Raw genomic sequence first — 20,909 nt, 5'->3', positions numbered from 1 at the left:
AAATGGAGATGATCTGCATTATTTATTGGGGCAGTGACTGTGTTCAGGAGCTCTCTTTCTATCTGCAACATCAACATCACATCATCGAAGTTACCCAATGCTGGTAATTAGTCTATTTGTCTGTAGTGCTATTCACAGAGGTGATTTAAAGCCTCGTGAAGCAACACTGATAGGAATGCAAGACATGAACTAAGAAACATGAACAGTTGAAGCGGCTCTGCTTACGGATAAAGGTGGCGAAGCATGACCTCACCCGAGATCTTCAAAAACCAGAGTGTAAACATGGTTCAAAGCTCATGACTATAAATCCACCACCTAATGGAAACTTTTAAGTTGGTACCTATGGAGCTCCGCCTGGTCCGGATCACTAGTCGCAGTGGCATATTATTCCTGCTTCCAATGGTAGATCTGTGGCACTCCATAGACCCGGAAGGTCCTAATCAGGGGTATGTCGTGTACCGATAAAAACGGAGAGGGTACACAAAGAATTACAGCTTCTTACAGACAAAGTAAAAAGGCCATGTAATCCTCTTCCTGTCACCTCGGCAACTTCACCGTGTTTAATCTTAACCCGGGCTAATCCCAGACTACGCAGACGAATCCATGACCAGCTTCAGACCTTCATGCACCAGACACCATGCAACTAACTCTCACCCAAGCTACAGCCTTGATTTCTAAACTATGCAAGCATACACTTTTTCAACATGCACACTGCTGCTTTCTTTAGTGCATGCTGTGCTTAGGTGCAGGTCGGTGCTTTGTAAGCTCTGATTTTTCCATCCATGCAACGTATTATCAACGCAACGTAGTAACGAGAAGCAGAAGTGGCTCTACAGCAGTAAAAGCAAGCACCGACATGCACCTAAGACGCCAAGCAGCAAGGAAAGGGAAGCAGATGAGAAGGACAGGTGGCTGAGCAGCAACCAGCGTGAGAAAGGGACTCACTTTTCTCAAACCTGTCTGCCAGATGGGAGACCATGTTGGAGCTCATTGGTGTGTCCTGCTGGCAGGCGGGCTCCTGGCTAAGAGAAGTCAACACTAACTGCTCTGGAAGAGCCCGCAGGAGAGAACACACAAGACACAACAAGTCAGTCAAGCCACCAGCAACAGATGCTGCTCCATTGGATTCATACAAAAAGAGATTTCACTTTAGAGGAAAAGATAGATAGATAAATAGATAGATAGATAGATAGATAGATAGAGAGAGAGAGAGAGAGAGAGAGAGAGAGAGAGAGAGAGAGAGAGAGAGAGAGAGAGAGAGGCGGGAGAGCGTAAATACGAATCTATTCAGGATTAAGTCTCAGTGCATGCTGGAGGAAATACATGTAAGATTTGAGTGTGAATTAAATTCACTTGTCTCTCATCTCAATAATAAGTTTAGGAATTAAAATGCTAAAGATGATCATATAGGAAAACATATTTATATAGCCCTTCATACAGATTATTTAAATATAATATAAAAAGACTTACAACTTTTTTATTTTGCATAGTATTTTTGTGTGAGAATACAGCGAAAGAGCTGTATCACATTCTGTTGTAAATGCTACCCTCTTGTGGAAAAACAGTGTAATCGCAGCAAAATCGCTTAACAGCCAAGAATAGAATGGAATAGAATAATGACAGAAGCATAGATATAAAAAAGCGCACCTCCTACAGGCAGGAAGAAAAAACAGGATCAACTGGACACCATTAATTCACGGATTTAACGTCTTAAATCTAGAGGGCACATTTTCCTGCACATAGCTGCACTTATTCTAATTTTCTTAACAGTGATGTAGGGAATTGAGTCATGCACCACTCCACTGCAAGATCTATTATGGCATTTCATCATATTTCCTGGCATGTAAAGAGACCTATAGGGCACTGCATCACAATTTCTCTAATAAAAGTCAGTCTTCACTCTAAGGAAATTTTTCATGTTTCCTTGCATGTAAGGAACCCTACTGGGAACTGAGCATATATTCTAAGACATCCTAACAAGCACTTCAGGACCCCTATAGGACACTGTGTCAGAAATTCTCCACTGAATAAGCATCCTAAAGGGGATTTGATCACACTGTTTCCATTCCATTATTTACATATACAGTCCTATTTACATGTAAAATGGCAGGTTGTTGAGGGGAAATGAAATAGAAAGAAAAAAACAAAAACAAACAAATACGTGTAAAAGTTATGTAAAAGTAAAAGTCAAGCTGCTTTAGGGTGAAGCTCAATTCCAGGCCATAATAATGATATGATGAAATATGATGCAATAAACTAATCCAGTCTTGCAACATATACATATATCTTTAAACATATTTATTTTTTATAAATCTATTAATCTTGAGCTTGGGCAATCTGTGGGATTTCAGATATTCGGATACAAAAATTATTTGTTACTATAGAATCGATTAAATATTAGATTGAGCACATTAATATGATCCTGGGATATAGAATTATAGCCGGATCTACTGTAAGAGCTGCTGTTATAGAAAATTAATCAACACCTTCTGGCCAATCAGAATTTAACTGCCTTATGGTATGAAGTGTTGGATCACACTCGCTGCTCTGAATTCCCCTGTTGTGTCTGTCTCAGGATAAAAGGAGACAGAGGCAGCTGACAATCATCTGTGTGGGTGTGGCACTTTGAGAGGATTAATTAAGAGATCTGCCTTCAGCACTTAAGGATAAAGCTAACCGAAATAAAGTAGTGCTTTAAGTGAACCGCTTAAGTCAGGACTTTTCGGGTGAGTCGCTGCTGCCTGGAAGCTCAATCAAGAACGTTGTTGGCTGATGCTCACATTTTGTACTGATTTAATCATTAACCAGATGGAGAAATCTCTATCTATCTATCAATCTATCTATCTATCTATCTATCTATCTATCTATCTATCTATCTATCTATCTATCTATCTATGTGTGTGTGTGTGTCTGTCTGTCTTTTGGATCTTTACAATCTGTCTCTTTTACCGTGGAAAGTGTATTAATTAGAATAAAGCTTTAAAGATAGATGTAACCTGATGGTGACAAGCTTTACTTTCTGTTTGGAGATTCCCCATGTTTGTGTGGAATCTGCTCCCACTGTCCAGTTGTGTCTAGTTTTCCCAGCATAAGCTCTGTATCCACTGCAACCCAGATTGGGATAAAACTTTTACTGATGAATGAATGAATGAACGAACGAACGAATGTATGAGTGTGTATGTGGGTGTGTGAGTGAGTGAGTGAGTGAGGGTGTGAGTGCATGTGTGTGAGTGAGGATGTGAGTGAGTGAATGAGTGAGTGAATGAGTGAGTGAATGAGAGAGTGAGTGAGTGAATGAGTAAGGATCACTTATGTACATTTGAAATTAAACTATAAAATTAAAATACATTAAAGTCTGCCAAATGCTATATATAGAATAAAGGAGAGCAAAAATATTGGCACTAAACTGTACTTTTCCTTGTAACTAGTGTGGTAACTGGTGTGGTATAAACTAGTGTGGTACTAACTGGTGTGATATATTTTGTATCACGCCAGTTACGAGGAAAAGAACAGTTTAGTGCCAATATTTTTGCTCTCCTTATGATCTAATGTCTTCTGCTCGAGCTAACCCATACCTCCCAGGATGCTTTCATATCCAGTTAAGTCTAATTTCAGGGAAAATGTTCTAACCGCTGAGCTGCGCCTTTAGTGCGCAAGGACGAGTGTGACGACTGGGACATCACCGGGGCAACCTGTGTGTTTACAGTGTATTAACGACATGAAGCTCAGCCACACCGATAACACCCGTTTCCGATGCGGATGAATAGGCCGTTTGTTAGTCGTGCACAGTGACAGGCCCCGCGGCGCATCCGTCTTACACGCTCGACTCCATTTTTATCCGCCGACGCGTTGCGCAAATTCGTAGCCGACAATCAGAATCCTCAACATGGGAAAAATAAGGATTTAAAACACCTGCTATAATAGATTTTTGTTCGAGTGTACGGTCACGCTCCAGACGCCTCGCTTACCTCCCTCGCTGTGGATCTTCTTCGATCGCCGGTTAAAGTACATCCTGCGGCTGTGGGTGTCGGGCGTCCGAGCGCCCCGCGAGCATATCCGTGTACCAGAAGCCCAGCTCAGGGGGGCAAGCGGACTGCACACGGGGATGCGCTCGCCGTCAGATAGAGCATCGTCACAACCGTTAGGTCATCCAGGGCTTAGCGGCGCGCATTCGAGCGAGAGCGCGCATCCGGCACGCTGAGTCCAAAGAGGCGCGTCTCCGCGAAGGCTCTTTAGCACCGCCTACCGCGTTCACGTTTTGTCTAAATAAATCCTTTTAAGTAAATACACTATCATTTTAAAAAAAAAAAAAAAAAAAAAAAAAAAGATTTACAGTTTATCTGTAATATATCTGTGGATGTACACTTTGTTTTTCTTATTAACTTTTATTAGTCAAATCGAGGAACTAAGTTTTTAAAGAAATTATTATTGATATTAATTAATTAAATTAAAGATTTTTTTTCTTACAGCTATGTAATACACTTGTACTAAGACAAGGATGTCAAGAAATAATATAATTTATACTACATAAAATATACAAAAATATTAACCAGTGCATCTTTAAATAATTAAAAAAGTAAGTAAGAACAGCAGGTGATGTGTAAAGAGGACCAGGAGCCTGTCAAATTTTACAGGTGATCACTTTTTCAAAGCCGAATGCTGTAGGATTATCTGACTGTACATACAGTGTGACATCGTATTTAAAAGAGTGTGTTAAATCATTAAGGTTTGGCTTGTTTCTGTCAGCCGTCCGTTAAATAAAAGTTGCAGCGGTGCTGAATAATACAGGAAAAAAACCCAAAAGAATCTGATTTCATTTTTAAAGAGCAGAAAAGAAAACTCATTTGCTTGTTTTATTACATAGTAACAGAATACATATCTGTAACTGTTATAGCATCACATTAGAACATAATACATATTCATTTCTCAAGGTCATTTCTTACCTTATTAAATAAGAACTAAATAAATCATTCTGGATTTTTAATGGCCAAAGACCCTGTCACACACTCGGATGAATGACCACTAGCACGCTCGCACTTTCATACATACCCACACACGCACGCACACTCACACACCATCGACATACACACAAAATATATTCAAAGTATATTCCACTACATCTGGAAAGAAAAAACTAAAAGGAAACCACTTTTTTCCGACTGTTTCCTTTAAACGAGACATTGAGGCATAACAAAGGTTTATGGAAAAGCGTACCGTTTCGTCTGCTCAGAAGGAAATGAGGCTGTGCTGTGTGTGTGTTATCGCCCTGTTCAGGAAGAGTAAAACACAGAACCACAATGATCTCCTCATTATCATCAGTCGCCCTGTTAAGAGACCAATCCAGATTTCTCACCTTCATTAAAAATTAAAGTGGACTGAATGATTTTAAGTCAGGGTTCAGTTTATCTTATAATAATAATAATAATAATAATAATAATAATAATAATAATAATGCCGGTCTCTGTGCTCTGATGATATTGTGAGTAAAGTTGACTGTTGGGTCTGTTGTGGTCACTGTAAACGACAGGGGAGTTGACATTGGGAAGAAAAGAACAGACTTGGAAGACGACATCATGTAACTTTTACATGAAAATGAAGTATATAAAAACCATCAAAAACCTCAAATGTCAGTAACAAGCTGAGCAGAACAAGAAACATTTCAGGTTTAAAAAAAAAACTGCATTAAACACAGGGATTTAAAGTCAGCCACTCTTTTTTTTTTTTTTAAACATTGCACCTATTTTTAAAGAGGCCAAAACACTTCATTACCCTAAAACTCCTTCTGCAAGTGCTTTAAGAAGAAGAATGAAATGATTATCTATCACTCAATAAAATAAGGACATGGATTCTGGCATTACATTCATACACATTTGGGTTGTTTTTTGTTTGTTTGTTTGTTTTTTTCTAAAAAAAAAAAAGGCGGCACATTTTAAAATGATGCATGCACGCGACGGGGCAGAGAAAATATTATTAAATAATCCGCATGGAGAAGCATAAGAAATGTGAAGTGGAGAGAAAAGTCCATGTTGTTACAGAATGTAGTGTTAAGTGGCTGGATGCCATTTCAGTTATTAGAATTTAAAAGCATGACTTGGTTGCACCGGACTGAGAACAACGCTAAAAGTGTTAAGTGTTTAAAAAAAAAAACAAAGGAGCTTTGGGAGAAGAAAAAAATAGGAGAGAGATTGTGCCTTAAAACTAAAGTTCAAAAAACAATTTGAAGGAGCTTTCCTTGCGCATGTTTCTATACTGTGTCTCAATGTCAAACGCTCGCAAATAAAAATAATAAAAAGCACAGGAATTCATATATTTACATAATCCTCTGGCATGTACAGAACAATCTATAAAATCCATTTCATGAAATGCTGAAGATTAGCTTTTGCTAACACTGATTCATCACAGTTAGAATCTGTTGGGTTTTGTTAACGGAAACCCTGAAGCAGGATGGAGGAGACTATGCAGACTGGAGGAAAAAGAAAAAGGTCTAAAAAAATAAAGCTTTGTTAATTCTCTGTGTTGTTTCTTCTTTTGGTTCTACCTACAGCCGGATACAGAGGGAGCTGCTGATGAAGGAATGGGTGGAACAGCTGAAGCGCTATGTACAGGAGTGATGGAGGTGAGTCAGTCCTGATGGCTGGACAGAATGGGCTGCCTGCAGATGGGGCACGTGTTGTTCTCTGAGAGCCAGCGGTCGATGCAGTGGATGTGGAACTCGTGTGCACAGGGGAGGCTGCGAAGCTTGTTGCCCTGCGCGTATTCGTTGATGCACACGCTGCAGGCGCGTCCCTGCTCGCCCTCCAGGCTAGCCTGGCCATAGGTGCGTGTGGCCAGATTGTCGATTTGCTCTTTGGTGAGACCGCGCGGGTGCTCGTTATCCTCCTCGTCGTTCAGCAGGAAAAAGTGCGCCAGCCGCAGGATGGGCAAGGTGCCATTCTCAACCAGGTTATTTGTGTCCCGCCCGGTGCTTCCCACCCTCGCCTGGCCAGCCTCACCCACTACTCCACTCTCTCGTCCCGACTCTGTTACAGCATTTCCTGTTGTGGCTTCACCACCCTGCGCACGCTGTGTCAGAGCTGCAGCACTGACGCCCACGTTCTGTCCGGGTGTGGAGCCTTCTGGGTCGGCCTCTGTCTCCATTAAAGAACTGAGCTCTCCGAAGCCTGTCATGATCTGCCGCAGGATGGAGCGCAGCGCCGTGGAACTCGGTTCACCCAATCCTGTCTCAGAGATGCGGCGCAGTGGAATGCGGATAGTGCTTACGTATGTGCGGATGCCGGCACGTTCCGAGCGTGAGATGGTCCGTCTGAAACCTCCGCTGTCGCTCTCAAAGGTAACCGTGTTTTCAGCGGCACGGGCACGAGACCGTGTTCGGCTGGCAATGCTATCCCGGTCTCGATTCTCACCTGGCCGGATTCGGCGCACCTGCAAATCCAACATGATAGTCGGGTGCCGGCGAACGCTGCCTGCTGCACCTGACACAGGCGTCTCACCTTCCTCGGTGCCCATTTCAGGGGCAGATTCTACGGGTGCAGTTGCCTCAGCAGGAATTTCCACTATCTCCACAGCAGCAGCAGCAGCAGTGCTTCCAGTGGACTCTACAGCAGGAGCACTGTTGCTGGGGGTTGGGCTAGAGCTTCGGGTGGAGTTTCTATCCAGAGGTGAGCGGCTACGTCGTGAAGACCGGGACAGAGCTATCCGGCGGACCCGGCCACGTGAACGAGTTCTGCGTGCCTCACGGCTAGCTGCCGCCCCCGGCGCACTGGCCTGAGACACAGCTACTGGACAGTCTGGAGCATCGTTAGCTACCTGCACCTCCTCGTTACTAAGTGAAGGAAGCTGCGCCTGTACTTGTCCCTGCACACTGTGAGTGCTATCCTGCTCTTGAGGCAAGGATGTGGGTGTGGCCTGTGAAGAAGGGGGAGGAGGGAGAGGAGGAGGCGGAGGAGCAGGAGGAAGTGGTGCTGGCTGAGGCAAAGCAAGGTTCCTCCTCAAACTCGTATACGGTGCCTGCGAGATCAGAGGTGAGGTTATGGGTGGGGTAGTGCTACTGCGAGTGCGCCGTGCCTGAGCCCGCCGCCCCAGAGTTGGCCTGGTTGTAGAATAAGGGGTGGGGTGCTGAGTGGAATATGGTGCAGGCCTTGAGGGAGTGCGTATAGATGCAGAGGCCCGCTGTGAAACAGGAAGCTCAACGGGTTCAGAAGCATCACTGTGCTCCCCCGGCTCGGGCTGCTCGTGATTGATGTTGATTTCCAGGCTGAAGCGAAACTCGCCACTGTTCGGGTTTGTGCGGCTGACAGCACGCCACGTCTGGTTGCCGCTCTGGCCACTGCGGGTGGCATTGCCTGTACGTCGAAATGTGTTCAGCCACTCCAGCAGAGAGTCTCCGTTAGTGCTCTCGGCACCCGGCTCAGCAGCAGCTGCAACACAAACAAAGTCGTCTCTTCAGGGTTGATATTTTCATTTTTTTATTAAGAAAAAAAATAAAAAGCTAAATCTGATCTTTCAGGATCTCCCTTACTGCTACTCAGTGGTAGCTGAGCACACAACTATAAGCTAAACTGAACCAAAAACCCACTGCTATTACCAATTTATTATTACACAAACTCACCGCTGCTTCCCTCCTGGCCAGCCTCACTGTTTTGTGGGCGTGATTCAGGGCGAGGCTGCGAGGACACCCGCTCCTTTGCTCCATCCAGGCGCTGTCTCAACTCCTCAGCTGTGATTTCACCTACACACACAGAACACAACAAAAGTCATCAGCAATTTAACAAACATACCATCAGTGTTTTGGGATTACCAATACGATGCTGCTGAATGAGGACCCTGTTGTGTGTGTGTGTGTGTGTGTGTGTGTGTGTGTGTGTGTGTGTGTGTGTGTGTGTGAGAGAGAGAGAGAGAGTGTGTGTGTGTGTGTGTGTAAAATCACCCGGCGTGCCCAGCAGGTTGCTGTCTCTCATGAGCCGATACTCCTCCTCGCTCAGCTCATTGATGAAGTGGTAGTACGCCTCCTCCCGCCGAAGACGCTCGGCCTGACGGCGACGTTCGTCTCGCCCGCCGGGAGGGTCCATCACCACGGAAACCACTGTTAGCCATGAGCCCACACATAAAAGGGTAAACTGTTAGTGCAATGACATAACCACCACATTGTCATGCAAATGTTTGTGTACCCTTTACGTATGAACATCAACGTCAGGTCTCACAGTTATTTAATGATCAGCAGAACAAATAGAGAAAAATAAACTATAACATTATTCCTTATACAAAGACAAAGCATTTGGTTGTAGAACCAGGATCACTGATCACTGTTATTTGTTCCACCCGCACCCAACTTTCACCTTTTAATACGTTCTTGGTGATATTTAATAAAGATGAGTTAATCCATCCATAACTATTTCCTATGTGTATATTTCCCAACTCTCAATCAATCAATCAATCAATCAATCAATCAATTCCAAAGTAGAATTATGCAAAAAAACACTTGTCTTATTCAGTGACTAAACACTATCACGATTAAAACTTAATTGTACTATTATGCTATATGTCTTCAGTAAATCGTAAACAAATGACCATGACGATGCAATGAATATGCAAATGAATCTATGACATCACCATAGCGTGCTAGCTACTTTCCCCTGAGGACAGTTGCCGTTATAATGAACTGAATAAAGACTAACACGGCGATCCGTCAGCCTTTATGCTTAGTACAAACTCTTTGTGACAGTAGATTTGTGAGACAAACATATATCTGCATATGACACGTTTTGGTGCACAAGTGCTACGTGCTACAAGGTCCACGGGATGCAACAAGAGCGTGACGTGAACGCTACAGATTTATAACACCTAAAAATACAGGGTTATATTTTGCCCAGACAACAATCCCCATCAGTGACACAACGTTACACCCATCATTAGAGAGAAGCTCTGCCTCAAAATGTACGCCAAAATATGGTGGTGATCCCTAAAGCTTTAATCCGAGGTTCATACGGCTTTGCAGTGGGATCCAGTCAATAACAACAACAATGGATACACCCAAATAAACAACAAGCATCACTTCTTTAATCAACATTACTGTTAAGGGATAAAATCAACTGTTAGAACAGGCCACGGTGAAGAATGCAAAGCTAGCGGAGCTCTAAACTGACGGCTTCAAAGCATTTAACCAATCGCAGAGCAAGTCAGAATGACCGGCACATCGACTGCCCAATCAACGCCAGCCAAGGGCGGGGCATGATTAAGAAAACGTCGGGCACTGTGTAAGCTAGCACTGAAACCGAGACACAATGAAGAAGCGCTATATTCCCCTAAACCGTTGTCAGATTCACAGTATAAACCCAGCAACTAAACGTCAATACGCTAATACGTCTAAAAAGATAAAAACAGGGAAAAACGAGCTGTCATTTTGTACGCGAGTTTGTTGGTGTCGAGAAGACATCCACTAAGCTAACAGCTAGCTAACGAAAAATAGCCGTTTGACAATTGTTTAGCCGACACACGAAAAATGACCGTTAGTGAATAAACCCAACAAAACATAGCAATAGCATGGAAGCTATGAATACTCAGAACGAGCTGCGATGACACAGCCAAAATACGCGTATTTTCACTACCTGAAACAGCAGCTATAATATGGACGAGTCCTCTTTCCTCTTCGCACTGATTACAAATGTAGCCTAGATGCGTTATCTTTTTCTCCTACCCGTTTTACAACAAATCCTCCCTCCTCCAGTCTGATTGGATAAACGCGCTGATAGTCCGCCTCCTTTGCTTGGATTGGATCATATGTAGTGTCAACGGTCCAATCGGTTACATGTTTAAGGGAAATAATCCACTAACCAATCCTAGCTGAGAAGGCGGGCTTTGTCAGAATACAGGTGGGAAATAAATTCACCTAAGACGGGACCAACAGTGCCACACAAATTTATGACCGAGTGGTTACATCTTCCAGGAAAATATGGTCCTATTTGCAAATTAACCCACGTTGCATATTTTGGTTTACCCACAGTACGTATTTAATTGTGATTTACAATTCCGATTAAGGTTGAATGGTATTAGAAATAGAATGACCAATAATAATGTCTAAACCACTAGTTTAGTAATAAAAAATACACTATTTGAAGTCAATATACATCTTTTTTTTTTTTTTTTTACTCAACATGTCATTTTTTGACGTCTATAACTGGATCGACTGTTTGGTGCCTTTTCAAAGCCTAAGCCTAAAAGACCGTTCCAGCTTTCAAACACAGTGAAGGAAAATATGTACTGTAAATGTTTACAGAAAATAGTAATGTTGTCAGGCTTTTGGAAATGAAATGCAAACTTGATTTCTATTTCTATATATATATATGTTAATAAAAAAAAAAAGAGAGTTAGAGTTAGAAAGAAATCCACGTGGTGCATCACAAAGCCCTGTCCACTCAATTAGCGGCTTTTGCGACGCTTTGCGACAGTGCCGTACGCCGACTCGTAGCTCTCCCCAGTGAGATACCGGCTGGGAAGCGCATTTGCAGGGAAAAATTAACGAAGTCGGAGCTGAAACGTAAAAACACCGAGTTATTTCTGCGTACAAATACTCGTTAATTTATCGTCTACAAATTGCAAAGGGTAAATGTGGGAATTTAAGCAGGATTAGCAGCGACGCGAGGAGGGAAGGGGCTTGGTGTAAAAGTTGCCTCCCTGTTAGCGGCGCATTAAAGGGAAGAAAGACAACAAAAGCTGCGGTGAAAATGGACTATGATTTCAAAGTGAAGCTGACCGGAGAGAGGGAACGTGTAGAGGACCTGTTCGAGTATGAGGGGTGTAAAGTGGGCCGGGGGACGTACGGACATGTTTACAAGGCGAAGAGAAAAGACGGGTGAGTTTCACGGCGAGGCCTTGGTGCATGTTTGCTTTCTGTAAAGTCATCGACGCATCCTGCTTCATCTGCTGCTCCTCCAACACCGCCGGCTTCCTTACACATAGCTGTGACTCTGTACCCGGGATTGACCCGTGTCATTACCGGGTTTATTTACCCTGACATCTTAATAACACCCGGTCTGTCCTGTGAACGTCACACACCGGCTTCATATCTGATGAAATGATCTTCAGTGGGATTTATAGACTATTATCATTTATCTCTAATACCGTGAAGTACATTTAGTTTAATTTAATCTGGTTTGACTGCTAGTTTATGTATATTCGGGGTGACACACAAAAACATCTGTATATGTATTCAGGTGGGTTGCCACTACCTCTCTAAAGGTGTTACATTTACATTTACATGTCCAGCATTTAGCAGACACCTTTATATTTTTAATCTCATTTTTATACACCTGAGCAATTGAAGGTGAAGGGCCTTGCTCAGGGGCCCAGCAGTGACAGCTTGGTGGATGTGAGTATCGAACACATAACCTTCTGATTGGTAGAACACCTTAACCACTAGGCTACCACATCCCATAGTTTTTTTTTATATATTTGCACGGTGTGTAGCGTGTTATTCTGAACGTAACACAGAGATCACAGCATCTGATCACACAGGTTTAAGGTTGTAGAGTGTCTGAGAGAGAAATTTGTTCTTGTTCTGATTGATGTTAATATAATAGCTGCAAGAAAACATCAGTACCTCTCCAGTAGCGTAGTGGTTAAGGTGTTGGACTACTGATCGGATGGTTGTGAGGTCAAATCCCAGGTCCATAATGCTGCCACTGCTGGGACCTCGAGCAAAACCCTTAACCCTTAGTTGTATAAAATTAGCTAAAAATGTAAGTCACTCTGGATATGGGTGTCTAAGTGTAAATGTTATCATAAAAACCCAAATCATGTTATGGATATTTAATTTAGACTCAACACTTTCTAGTCCATCCTTCTCTGCCGTAGTGAAGCCAGATGTTTTCTGAACCAAATCTCCTAAAGCCGCTACTTTTCTCCTGGAGAAACAAGAAAAAAACATTGCGATAATTTTAATAAACAAACCTAAAATTAAAACATTCTCTTTAAAAGAAAATAGAAGAAAAGCATCTGGTACGTCATGAGCAGATTGAAGAAACCACATGCCCAGAAACCAGCTGTGTTTTATTCTAAAATCGGATAAATACACAGCCGCTTTTCCTGTCTCCTACTTTATAAGGGCTTGGTTTTTTCTCTCGAAAACATAAAACTGTGTGAACAGGATGTTCAGCCCGCTAGTTGGCGTGCGAGTTGTGGTGCAAGATAACAGTTTGTGTATTTATTACACCGTGGGAGTGTTTCAGCTGAAACTTTGCCGGTGATGATTGTCATCGTTGCAGGGTCACAGCGTCAGCTGAGACGCCACCACTAGGGGACACCACTACAGTGCTTCAGTGGAATTTTGTCTACCTACTGCATCATCCCTGCATCATGCCCAAAGGACAGACAATGTTTTAATGCAGATGTGTAGAAACAAAGCTCCGGGCTGCAGTTGCTTCAACAGAGCTCTCCTGGCCCATGCATGAGGACATTTGGCATGGATGCGCATCATGTCGTCCAGCGCTGCCTCATTAAAGTCCAGACAGCCTGGCGGCCGGACCCTCGTTAAGCCTCTTAAGTGTTTAAAGATGGTTTTGTTCGGTTGCTGCTTTATAACTCCAGCTGATTTGTTCTGCAGCAACTGAACTGGACTTTACAGTTTCATTGCTTCACGACGGTCTTCTGTAAACAGCAGAACTTTACATTAAGCTGGAAAGGATGGGATTAGGGTGTCAATATGTCTTCTCATCAGTCTTCTCATCCTTATGTCTCTCTGTATCCTCTGTCCCTGCCCTAACCTCTCTCCCTCTCTCCCTCTACCTCCCTCTCTCCCTCTACCCCTCCCCCCCTCTCTCTCTCTGTGTACCTCCCTCTCTCGCTCTCTCGCTCTCTACCTCTACTCTCTCTACCTCTACTCTCTCTCTCCCTCTACCCCTCTCTCTCTCTCTCCCTCCCTCTCTACCTCTACCTCCCTCTACTCTCTCTCTCACTCTACCTCTCTCTCTCTCTCTCCCTCTCTCTAGCTCTACCTCCCTCTCTCTCTCTAGCTCTACCTCCCTCTCTCTCTACCTCTTCCTCCCTCTCTCTCTCTACCGCTACCTCCCTCTCTCTCCCTACCTCTACTTCCCTCTCTCTCTCTGTCTACCTCCCTCTCTCTCTCTACCTCTCTCTCTCTCTCTCTCTCTCTCTCTCTCTCTCTCTCTCTCTCTCTCTCTCTCTCTCTCTCTACCTCTACTCTCTCCCTCTCCCCCCCTCTCTCTCTACCTCTACACTCTCTCTCCCTCTCTTTCTCCCTCTCTCCCTCTACCTCTACTCTCTCTCTCTCGCTCTCAAACACACCCCCACCTCTGCGCTCTCTCTCATTCTCTCTTTCCCAAAGTGCAGCGAACCAGGGTCTGTACCACTGCCCCAAATGTGCCAGATATAAATAAACAATAAATTAAAAGTCATTGTTAGCTTAGCAAATGTATTTAAAATGCTAATTCTGTAATGTGGAACAGAATTAGAAAGCAGTCTGACTGCATGTTTGCAGTTTTACTATCTTTCTGTATCTCTATAAACCACTTTACTCAAACATCTGTCACACACAAAAAAAATAAAGTTGTCTTCCAGGAGTTTGAGAACAAAAAAAAAAAAATCCAAAGTCTCGAGTGTTTAAGATCTCAGGAACTGTTCTAAAGATGCTGTGAAGATTTGCTTCATTTCCTGTTAAGTCTTGTTCTCCATGTGAACAGTGGTGTCTAATCAGCCGATCACACACTCGGTTTGTTTCACACCTGACATGACTGAAGCAGTGAGATTTAACCGTGTGTCGTGTCTTCGCTTGCAGGAAGGATGATAAAGAGTACGCTCTGAAGCAGATCGAGGGCACAGGAATCTCCATGTCTGCATGCAGAGAGATAGCGGTGAGTTTTAGTCCGTGCAGATGTTCATTTCAGGTGCAGATGGATGGTGTGGGGTGGTGTATTAAAACAATAATTCAGCTGACTTTTGACAGATTACTGGAAGAGATTGTGTTTAAGAGGCGGGGTTTGTAGTAACATGGGGAGGGGCTTAAAATTATTGGGGTTAGTCACTAAGACGCTAATGTTAAAACTAAACAGTGCTGAAAACAGTGTGTGCGTGCGTGCGTGCGTGCGTGTGTGCGTGCGTGTGTGTGTGTGTGTGTGTGCAGCTGCTACGAGAGCTGAAGCACCCCAACGTGATCTCACTGCAGAAAGTTTTCCTGTCACATGCAGACCGCAAAGTGTGGCTTCTTTTTGACTACGCAGAGCATGACCTCTGGGTAAAGTTCACACACACACACACACACACACACACACACACACACACACACACACACACACACACAAATAGATGATAGCATGTTTCCATGGTGCAGCTAGCTCAGTAGCAACCCTAAACCCGTGTGTGTGTGTGTGTGTGTGTGTGTGTGTGTGTGTAGCACATCATTAAGTTCCACAGAGCCTCCAAGGCCAATAAGAAACCTTTGCAGCTGCCACGTGGGATGGTGAAGTCTCTCCTCTACCAGATCCTGGACGGCATTCATTATCTGCACGCCAACTGGGTCCTTCACAGAGACCTGGTGAGTGTGTTAGCGTGTGTGTAAACTTGTGTGTAAACCTTTGCACGTCAGTAAAGGTCACGTTGTCATGGCTAAAGCATGCTACATTTAAATAATGCATATAAATACAAGTAAATACGTGCATATATACTTGTGTGTGTTAGTGTGTGTGAGCATGTGTGTGTGTGTGCATGAGCTAGGAGAGAGTGTGTGTGTGAGTGTGTGTGTGTATGAGCTAGGAGAGAGAGAGAGTGTGTGTGAGCGTGTGTGTGAGTGAGGTAGGAGAGAGTGAGTGAGAGTGTGTGTGTGTGTGTGTGTGTGTGTGTGTGTGTGTTGGCATGCAGACTTTCCTGCTGTTATCTCCCTCAAGCACTTTAGTCTGCCAGTTTCTACAATCTTGTTATGAAATGTTTTGATGGAATTGATGATTCAGAGCTGGAAAGCTGTCAGAAGGTGAAAGAATGTTAAACTCATCTGTGTCTCAGCTGCTGCGTGATTAACAGGAACACGGAGACAGAGCGCAGTTCGAGTAGAAACGCTACAAGATGACGTGTGCAGTTAAACCGCATGGATTAAAACCTTGTAATGTTAATGTATAGTCAATGCTGTAAAGTGTGACATCACAGACTATACAGTAATTCGGTAAAAATCCTTTTTATATTTTTATATATTTATTTTTTTTAAATAAATGTAACTCTGACCACCAGCTTTTTCGAGTCGAGAGACGTGAAAAGAAAATGACGTTCATTTATTTTGTTGAAAATTTTTAAACAAATCACCGTCACTTTCTTTTCTCCTGCGATGCTGAAAGACTCATTTTGCCTTCAGGATTCTTTAGGACACTGTTTAAATCACATAGAAGCCAGTTCTATTTTCTTTAAAAAAAACAAACAAATAAAACAAAAAAAAAAGGCATGTAATTAGGTTTCTGATGCTGTGCAAGCCATTAGTTATCTGTCTGTTGCTTTAAACCTTTAATTAGTAGAAAAGTTCCTGATAATCTTCCCAAGCACCAAGTTTGCATCATCACCATCGTTCATTCACACAGTCCAGGAAATATGTGCTCAGAATAAAGATCACTCGTTTTTAAAGCTTAACAGTTAAATAAATCGATCTGATGATGTCATCGGCAATGAAGCGTGAACTTATTCCCCTTGTATGACTTTATGCCCAAACGAGCAGCGTGAAAGAAACTAACCGGAACAATACAGATATTTCATCACCACAGGAAGTGACGTTTTCATTTAATCTTATACCAAGCACAAAATACTCACAGCCTCATGTAGGTCTGGTCACGTGACCTTTAGGTCTCCAAACGCAGGTAATGAAACGAAACGCAAATGAAACATTCAGGAAACACACCAGTGTATAACGTGAGCGGTGAAGGAGAGCGTATACGATGATGAGGCAGTGTGGAGTGGGTTTTGTGTGCTTGTGTGTTCTTATCTTTCTTTCATCCTGTCTAGAAACCTGCAAATATCTTAGTTATGGGTGAGGGGCCAGAGAGGGGCCGCGTCAAAATAGGTATGACCTCACACACTGTCTTGTTCCATGCTGTGTGTAATGAATAAAACACTTAAGGGAGTGCTGTTATAGTCAAATTCTCAGTGATGGGGCTTTCCTGCTACAGCCCTGAAATTTTCATTTGACTTGGGTGTAAAAAGTGAATTTCTTCATGAACGATTTGTTGCTGTAGATACGATAACCTGTTAGAATGAAATTCAGCCCGAATCCGCTGGTATTGACATTTTCCGACCAATCAGATTCGAGCATTCAAGAGCTATATACTTTTAATGTTATATAGGTGTAATGATAATGTAATAAAATATTTTAATTTCTGAGTGGCTTTGTAGTGATTGTGTGTGTGTGTGTGTGTGTGTGTGTGTGTGTGTGTGTGTGTGTAGCGGATATGGGCTTTGCTCGCCTCTTTAATTCACCACTGAAGCCTTTAGCTGATCTGGACCCTGTAGTGGTCACTTTTTGGTACCGAGCACCGGAGCTGCTGCTGGGGGCCAGACATTACACCAAAGCCATCGGTGAGATGTGTGTGTGTGTCTGTGTGAACCACGTACATGTCGTTTTTATCGAAGCAATTCATTTCTATTCACCTGCTCGTTTTCATCGCTCGTTGACTTTCACTCTTTTCCAGATATCTGGGCGATCGGCTGCATCTTCGCAGAGCTTTTGACCTCGGAGCCGATATTCCACTGTAGGCAGGAGGATATTAAGACCAGTAACCCGTACCATCACGACCAGCTGGACCGCATCTTCAACGTCATGGGCTTCCCTGCAGGTAACCTGAAGCACAGCGTTAGTTTTTATAGCGGCAGGTAAATTCTGTACAGATTCTTCCTTTATCAGATTCTTCCTGCCTCAATCGTAACCTTGTAACAGTCCGTGTGTTCAGAATCAGGAGATTATGTTAACACTCTCCAGTTAGAAAGTCCATCCATTTATTCATCCATTTTTTTTGTAGCACTTATTCGGTGCAGGGTCACGGAGAACCTGGGCCTGTATGTATAAAGATTCTCAAAAAGCTCTTAATTTAGCTTCAAAATGTCTAACTAGGAATCTATCTAGGAAAATACAACACTTTTTATCTTAGGGAGGAGGCGGGGCTTAACCTGTTACTGGGTATGACACGTTCTTTTCAAGACTGTGATTGGTTGTCTAATAAAAAAATGTCCCTTAAAAAAAAAAAAAGGCTTCTTTTTTCTCCAAATTTGTTTTTAGATAAAGACTGGGAGGACATTAAGAAGATGCCAGAACACTCCACACTGATGAAAGACTTCAGAAGGAACACGTGAGTCTGTGCCTTCATCAGGTTTGTGTAGGGTTTCCACGGAGGAGAACGCTGACTGTTTCTTTTCTTCTTGCAGATACACTAACTGCAGCCTTATCAAATACATGGAAAAGCATAAAGTCAAACCTGACAGTAAAGCATTCCACTTGGTGGGTTTTGAGTGTGATGCAATGAAAAATGTTCATCACTGAACTGCTCCAAATCTGCTCGAATCCATTATCATCTTAAACCAATTACAAAAAAGTCTAAAGTTGAGAACTTGCTCGTCATTGATATGAATGTCTTCTCTGTCTCAGCTACAAAAGCTGCTTACTATGGACCCGATCCGCAGGATCACATCCGAACAGGCCATGCAGGACCCGTACTTCCTGGAGGAGCCTCTTCCAACCTCCGAGTGAGTGATGCAGCTCTTTTACCACTCAAACCTGGATTTTTTGTCTGGAACTGCAGTGCAGCGGTTCTTTTAAAGCTGAGTGTAATTAAAGGTGTTCTCCCCCAAACCCCCCCCCCTCCCCCCCTCCAGTGTCTTTGCCGGCTGCCAGATCCCGTACCCCAAGCGAGAGTTCCTGACTGAGGAGGAACCTGAGGACAAGGCAGAAAAGGTGAAGATATTTGAATATATTCAAAAAATATTTACATTTTATTTGGAAATCCAACAAAAGCTTCTGCAGTAATGCCTGTAGTTCTGTCATGGTTTCATGAAGTATGCTGAAAAGTTCTTGTTCACAAATGACTACACCAGGGGATCTGAACTTCCTCGAAATTGAAGTTAACATAGTACACGTCTAAGTGCTCGGTGCTCTCACGTGTGACCATGCACGCACTCTTCAGCGCCCTTTTTGACCACGCTCGCTGATACCACCGTTTATACACCATGGGATGTGTCTATTTTATCGAGTCAGACGTTTTCAGTATCTGTGTCTTCGTTTCCAAACTGCAGAAAAACCAGCAGCAACAAGGGAACAACCACACCAATGGGGCGGGGCACACAGGTAACCCTGACAACAGCCATGCACAAGGCCCGCCTCTCAAAAAAGTGAGAGTGGTTCCACCCACCACTACCTCAAGCGGCCTGATCATGACCTCAGACTACCAGGTAACAGACACACATGCATACAACAGACAATACACAAAACACACAAGTTTGTAGAGCTGCACAGAGTTTTTTCATTTAAACTTTTGACATCCATCAGAAAATATATTTGCGTGTGGCGTTGGTTTGTCTGCGTGATGTTTCTGATTGGTTGTCTCTGCTACAGCGTTCAAATCCACATGCTGCCTACCAGAACCCAGGACCAAGCACATCACTGCCCCAGAACAGCATGGGATACTCCTCTACCTCCCAGCAGCCTCCACAATACTCACACCAGACCCACCGCTACTGAGCCCATGCTGATCCCACCAGGCGCCCGACAGAGAAGAACTTACTAACACGGGACGTGGGTGTAGCCATGGGTTGACACTCTGGCCACTCATACTCCCTACTGGGCGCTTGCCATGTAACGTCACCATAGAGACACCGCCAAGACACAAACTAACATAAAGCCGTATCCCATCACCGTGACAACGGAGAATTTGTGTGGAAATGCATGGATATGAAAGGCGGAGGATGAATACATGTCTGTGCCATGGGTCATCTGTCCGATTCTTCGCTCTGACCTTTCACAAAGTCATTAATAATCATAAAAGCTAAAGAGCAAAAAAAAAAGTGGTACTGAAAGCTGCGCTTAATGTGAGGGGTTTCTCTAATCAGCAAACTCCCAGCATCTCCAGGACTAAAGCTGCTAATTAATTGACTGCCAGCCTTGACCGAAAATAACACGCACTTGCACGAATGCGCGCGCACACAAACACACACACACACACACACACACACACACACACACACACACACACACACACTTAATCACAGGTCATTGCTGAAGGTGTATTCTCTGTGTTGGAGCTGCTGAGTGGAGTCTGACAAGTGCATCTATTGCCCCCTGCTGGACAATGGCATTAATGGCCACTGGGAAGGGAGAGATGGAGAATAAAAACAGAAACTTGACTTTAGTAGTTCTAATTTAATGTTTTTGGTTTTGTTTTCACGTTAGGAAAGGAGAGAGGCTTCAGTTTTTTGCTGTGACAGCCACAAGTCTGTGTCATGGGTCAGTCTGATTAGAGTCAGACTCGCAAGATCAGATTGACGATGCGTTGTACTGTATTGTAATTAAATATTTTACATGAAGCAAGTATCCTGATAATAAAGTCAGAAATGTTTCAAATGTGATGTCTCACTGTTCTGTGTGTGTGTATGTGGATAGGTGGGTGTGTTGGTGGTGGGTTAGAATTGAGTGTGTGTGGTGTTGGGGGGTAGAATTTTGTGTGTGTGTGGTGTTGGGGGGTTAGAATTTAGTGTGTGGGTGGTGTTGGGGGGTAGAATTTAGTGTGTGGGTGGTGTTGGGGTGTAGAATTTAGTGTGTGGGTGATGTTGGGGGGTAGAATTTAGTGTGTGGGTGGTGTTGGGGGGTTAGAATTTAGTGTGTGGGTCTGTTTTTATACTTTGGTTGAAAACTCAACCCCTCACAAGCATAGTAATATCCT

At 43.4% G+C, this 20,909-nt stretch overlaps 3 protein-coding genes across 6 annotated transcripts in view; 1 reads left to right on the top strand and 2 right to left on the bottom strand.

Annotated features, from left to right (window-relative positions):
• The window catches only part of atp8a2 (ATPase phospholipid transporting 8A2), a 47,232-nt gene extending 43,038 nt beyond the window's left edge, over nucleotides 1-4,194 (bottom strand). Inside the window, exons 1-2 of one of the 3 annotated variants that reach the window (XM_047808769.1) lie at nucleotides 3,969-4,194; nucleotides 946-1,047 (exon numbers count right to left, since the gene is read on the bottom strand). In XM_047808769.1, the coding sequence (XP_047664725.1) occupies nucleotides 946-1,047; nucleotides 3,969-4,011 (145 nt within the window). In that variant the 5' untranslated portion in view covers nucleotides 4,012-4,194. The remainder of the gene's footprint in view (nucleotides 1-945; nucleotides 1,048-3,968) is intronic. The other 2 variants (XM_047808767.1, XM_047808768.1) reach the window with 2 other exon arrangements.
• Nucleotides 4,195-4,811: 617 nt separating this feature from the next.
• Nucleotides 4,812-10,760, bottom strand: rnf6 (ring finger protein (C3H2C3 type) 6). The gene is made up of 4 exons (XM_027175207.2): nucleotides 10,605-10,760; nucleotides 8,927-9,082; nucleotides 8,609-8,728; nucleotides 4,812-8,417 (listed from the first exon to the last, which is right to left on the bottom strand). Exons 2-4 carry the CDS (start codon nucleotides 9,066-9,068, stop codon nucleotides 6,622-6,624), a joined length of 2,058 nt encoding a protein of 685 aa, XP_027031008.1. The 5' UTR covers nucleotides 9,069-9,082; nucleotides 10,605-10,760; the 3' UTR covers nucleotides 4,812-6,621.
• Nucleotides 10,761-10,933: 173 nt separating this feature from the next.
• Nucleotides 10,934-20,590, top strand: cdk8 (cyclin-dependent kinase 8). 2 transcript variants are annotated; one of them, XM_047808510.1, is made up of 13 exons: nucleotides 10,934-10,998; nucleotides 14,789-14,864; nucleotides 15,134-15,244; nucleotides 15,404-15,544; nucleotides 16,990-17,047; nucleotides 17,428-17,559; nucleotides 17,673-17,816; nucleotides 18,257-18,326; nucleotides 18,403-18,475; nucleotides 18,623-18,720; nucleotides 18,850-18,928; nucleotides 19,267-19,422; nucleotides 19,586-20,590. In XM_047808510.1, the coding sequence occupies exons 2-13, from the start codon at nucleotides 14,841-14,843 to the stop codon at nucleotides 19,709-19,711; spliced, it is 1,212 nt and encodes a 403-aa protein (XP_047664466.1). In that variant the 5' UTR covers nucleotides 10,934-10,998; nucleotides 14,789-14,840; the 3' UTR covers nucleotides 19,712-20,590. The 2 variants fall into 2 exon arrangements, with proteins under 2 accessions (XP_047664466.1, XP_027031021.1); XM_027175220.2 differs by lacking the exon at nucleotides 10,934-10,998 and adding an exon at nucleotides 11,417-11,848.
• Nucleotides 20,591-20,909: the final 319 nt, after the last annotated feature.

The sequence above is a fragment of the Tachysurus fulvidraco genome, chromosome 25, assembly GCF_022655615.1.
Source record: "Tachysurus fulvidraco isolate hzauxx_2018 chromosome 25, HZAU_PFXX_2.0, whole genome shotgun sequence".
NCBI classification, from domain to species: Eukaryota; Metazoa; Chordata; class Actinopteri; order Siluriformes; family Bagridae; genus Tachysurus; species Tachysurus fulvidraco.
This window is presented reverse-complemented; position numbering and strand designations above follow the sequence as displayed.

Coding starts and splice junctions, on each gene's coding strand:
- rnf6 (XM_027175207.2), bottom strand. CDS start 9,068: ATGGACCCTCCCGGCGGGCGAGACGAACGTCGCCGTCAGGCCGAGCGT. Junction 8,729..8,926: donor CAACCTGCTGGGCACGCCGG/GTGATTTTACAC, acceptor CTGTGTGTGTAG/GTGAAATCACAGCTGAGGAG. Junction 8,418..8,608: donor TGGCCAGGAGGGAAGCAGCG/GTGAGTTTGTGT, acceptor TTTGTGTTGCAG/CTGCTGCTGAGCCGGGTGCC.
- cdk8 (XM_027175220.2), top strand. CDS start 11,721: ATGGACTATGATTTCAAAGTGAAGCTGACCGGAGAGAGGGAACGTGTA. Junction 14,865..15,133: donor CTGCATGCAGAGAGATAGCG/GTGAGTTTTAGT, acceptor GTGTGTGTGCAG/CTGCTACGAGAGCTGAAGCA. Junction 18,476..18,622: donor ACAGTAAAGCATTCCACTTG/GTGGGTTTTGAG, acceptor TCTCTGTCTCAG/CTACAAAAGCTGCTTACTAT.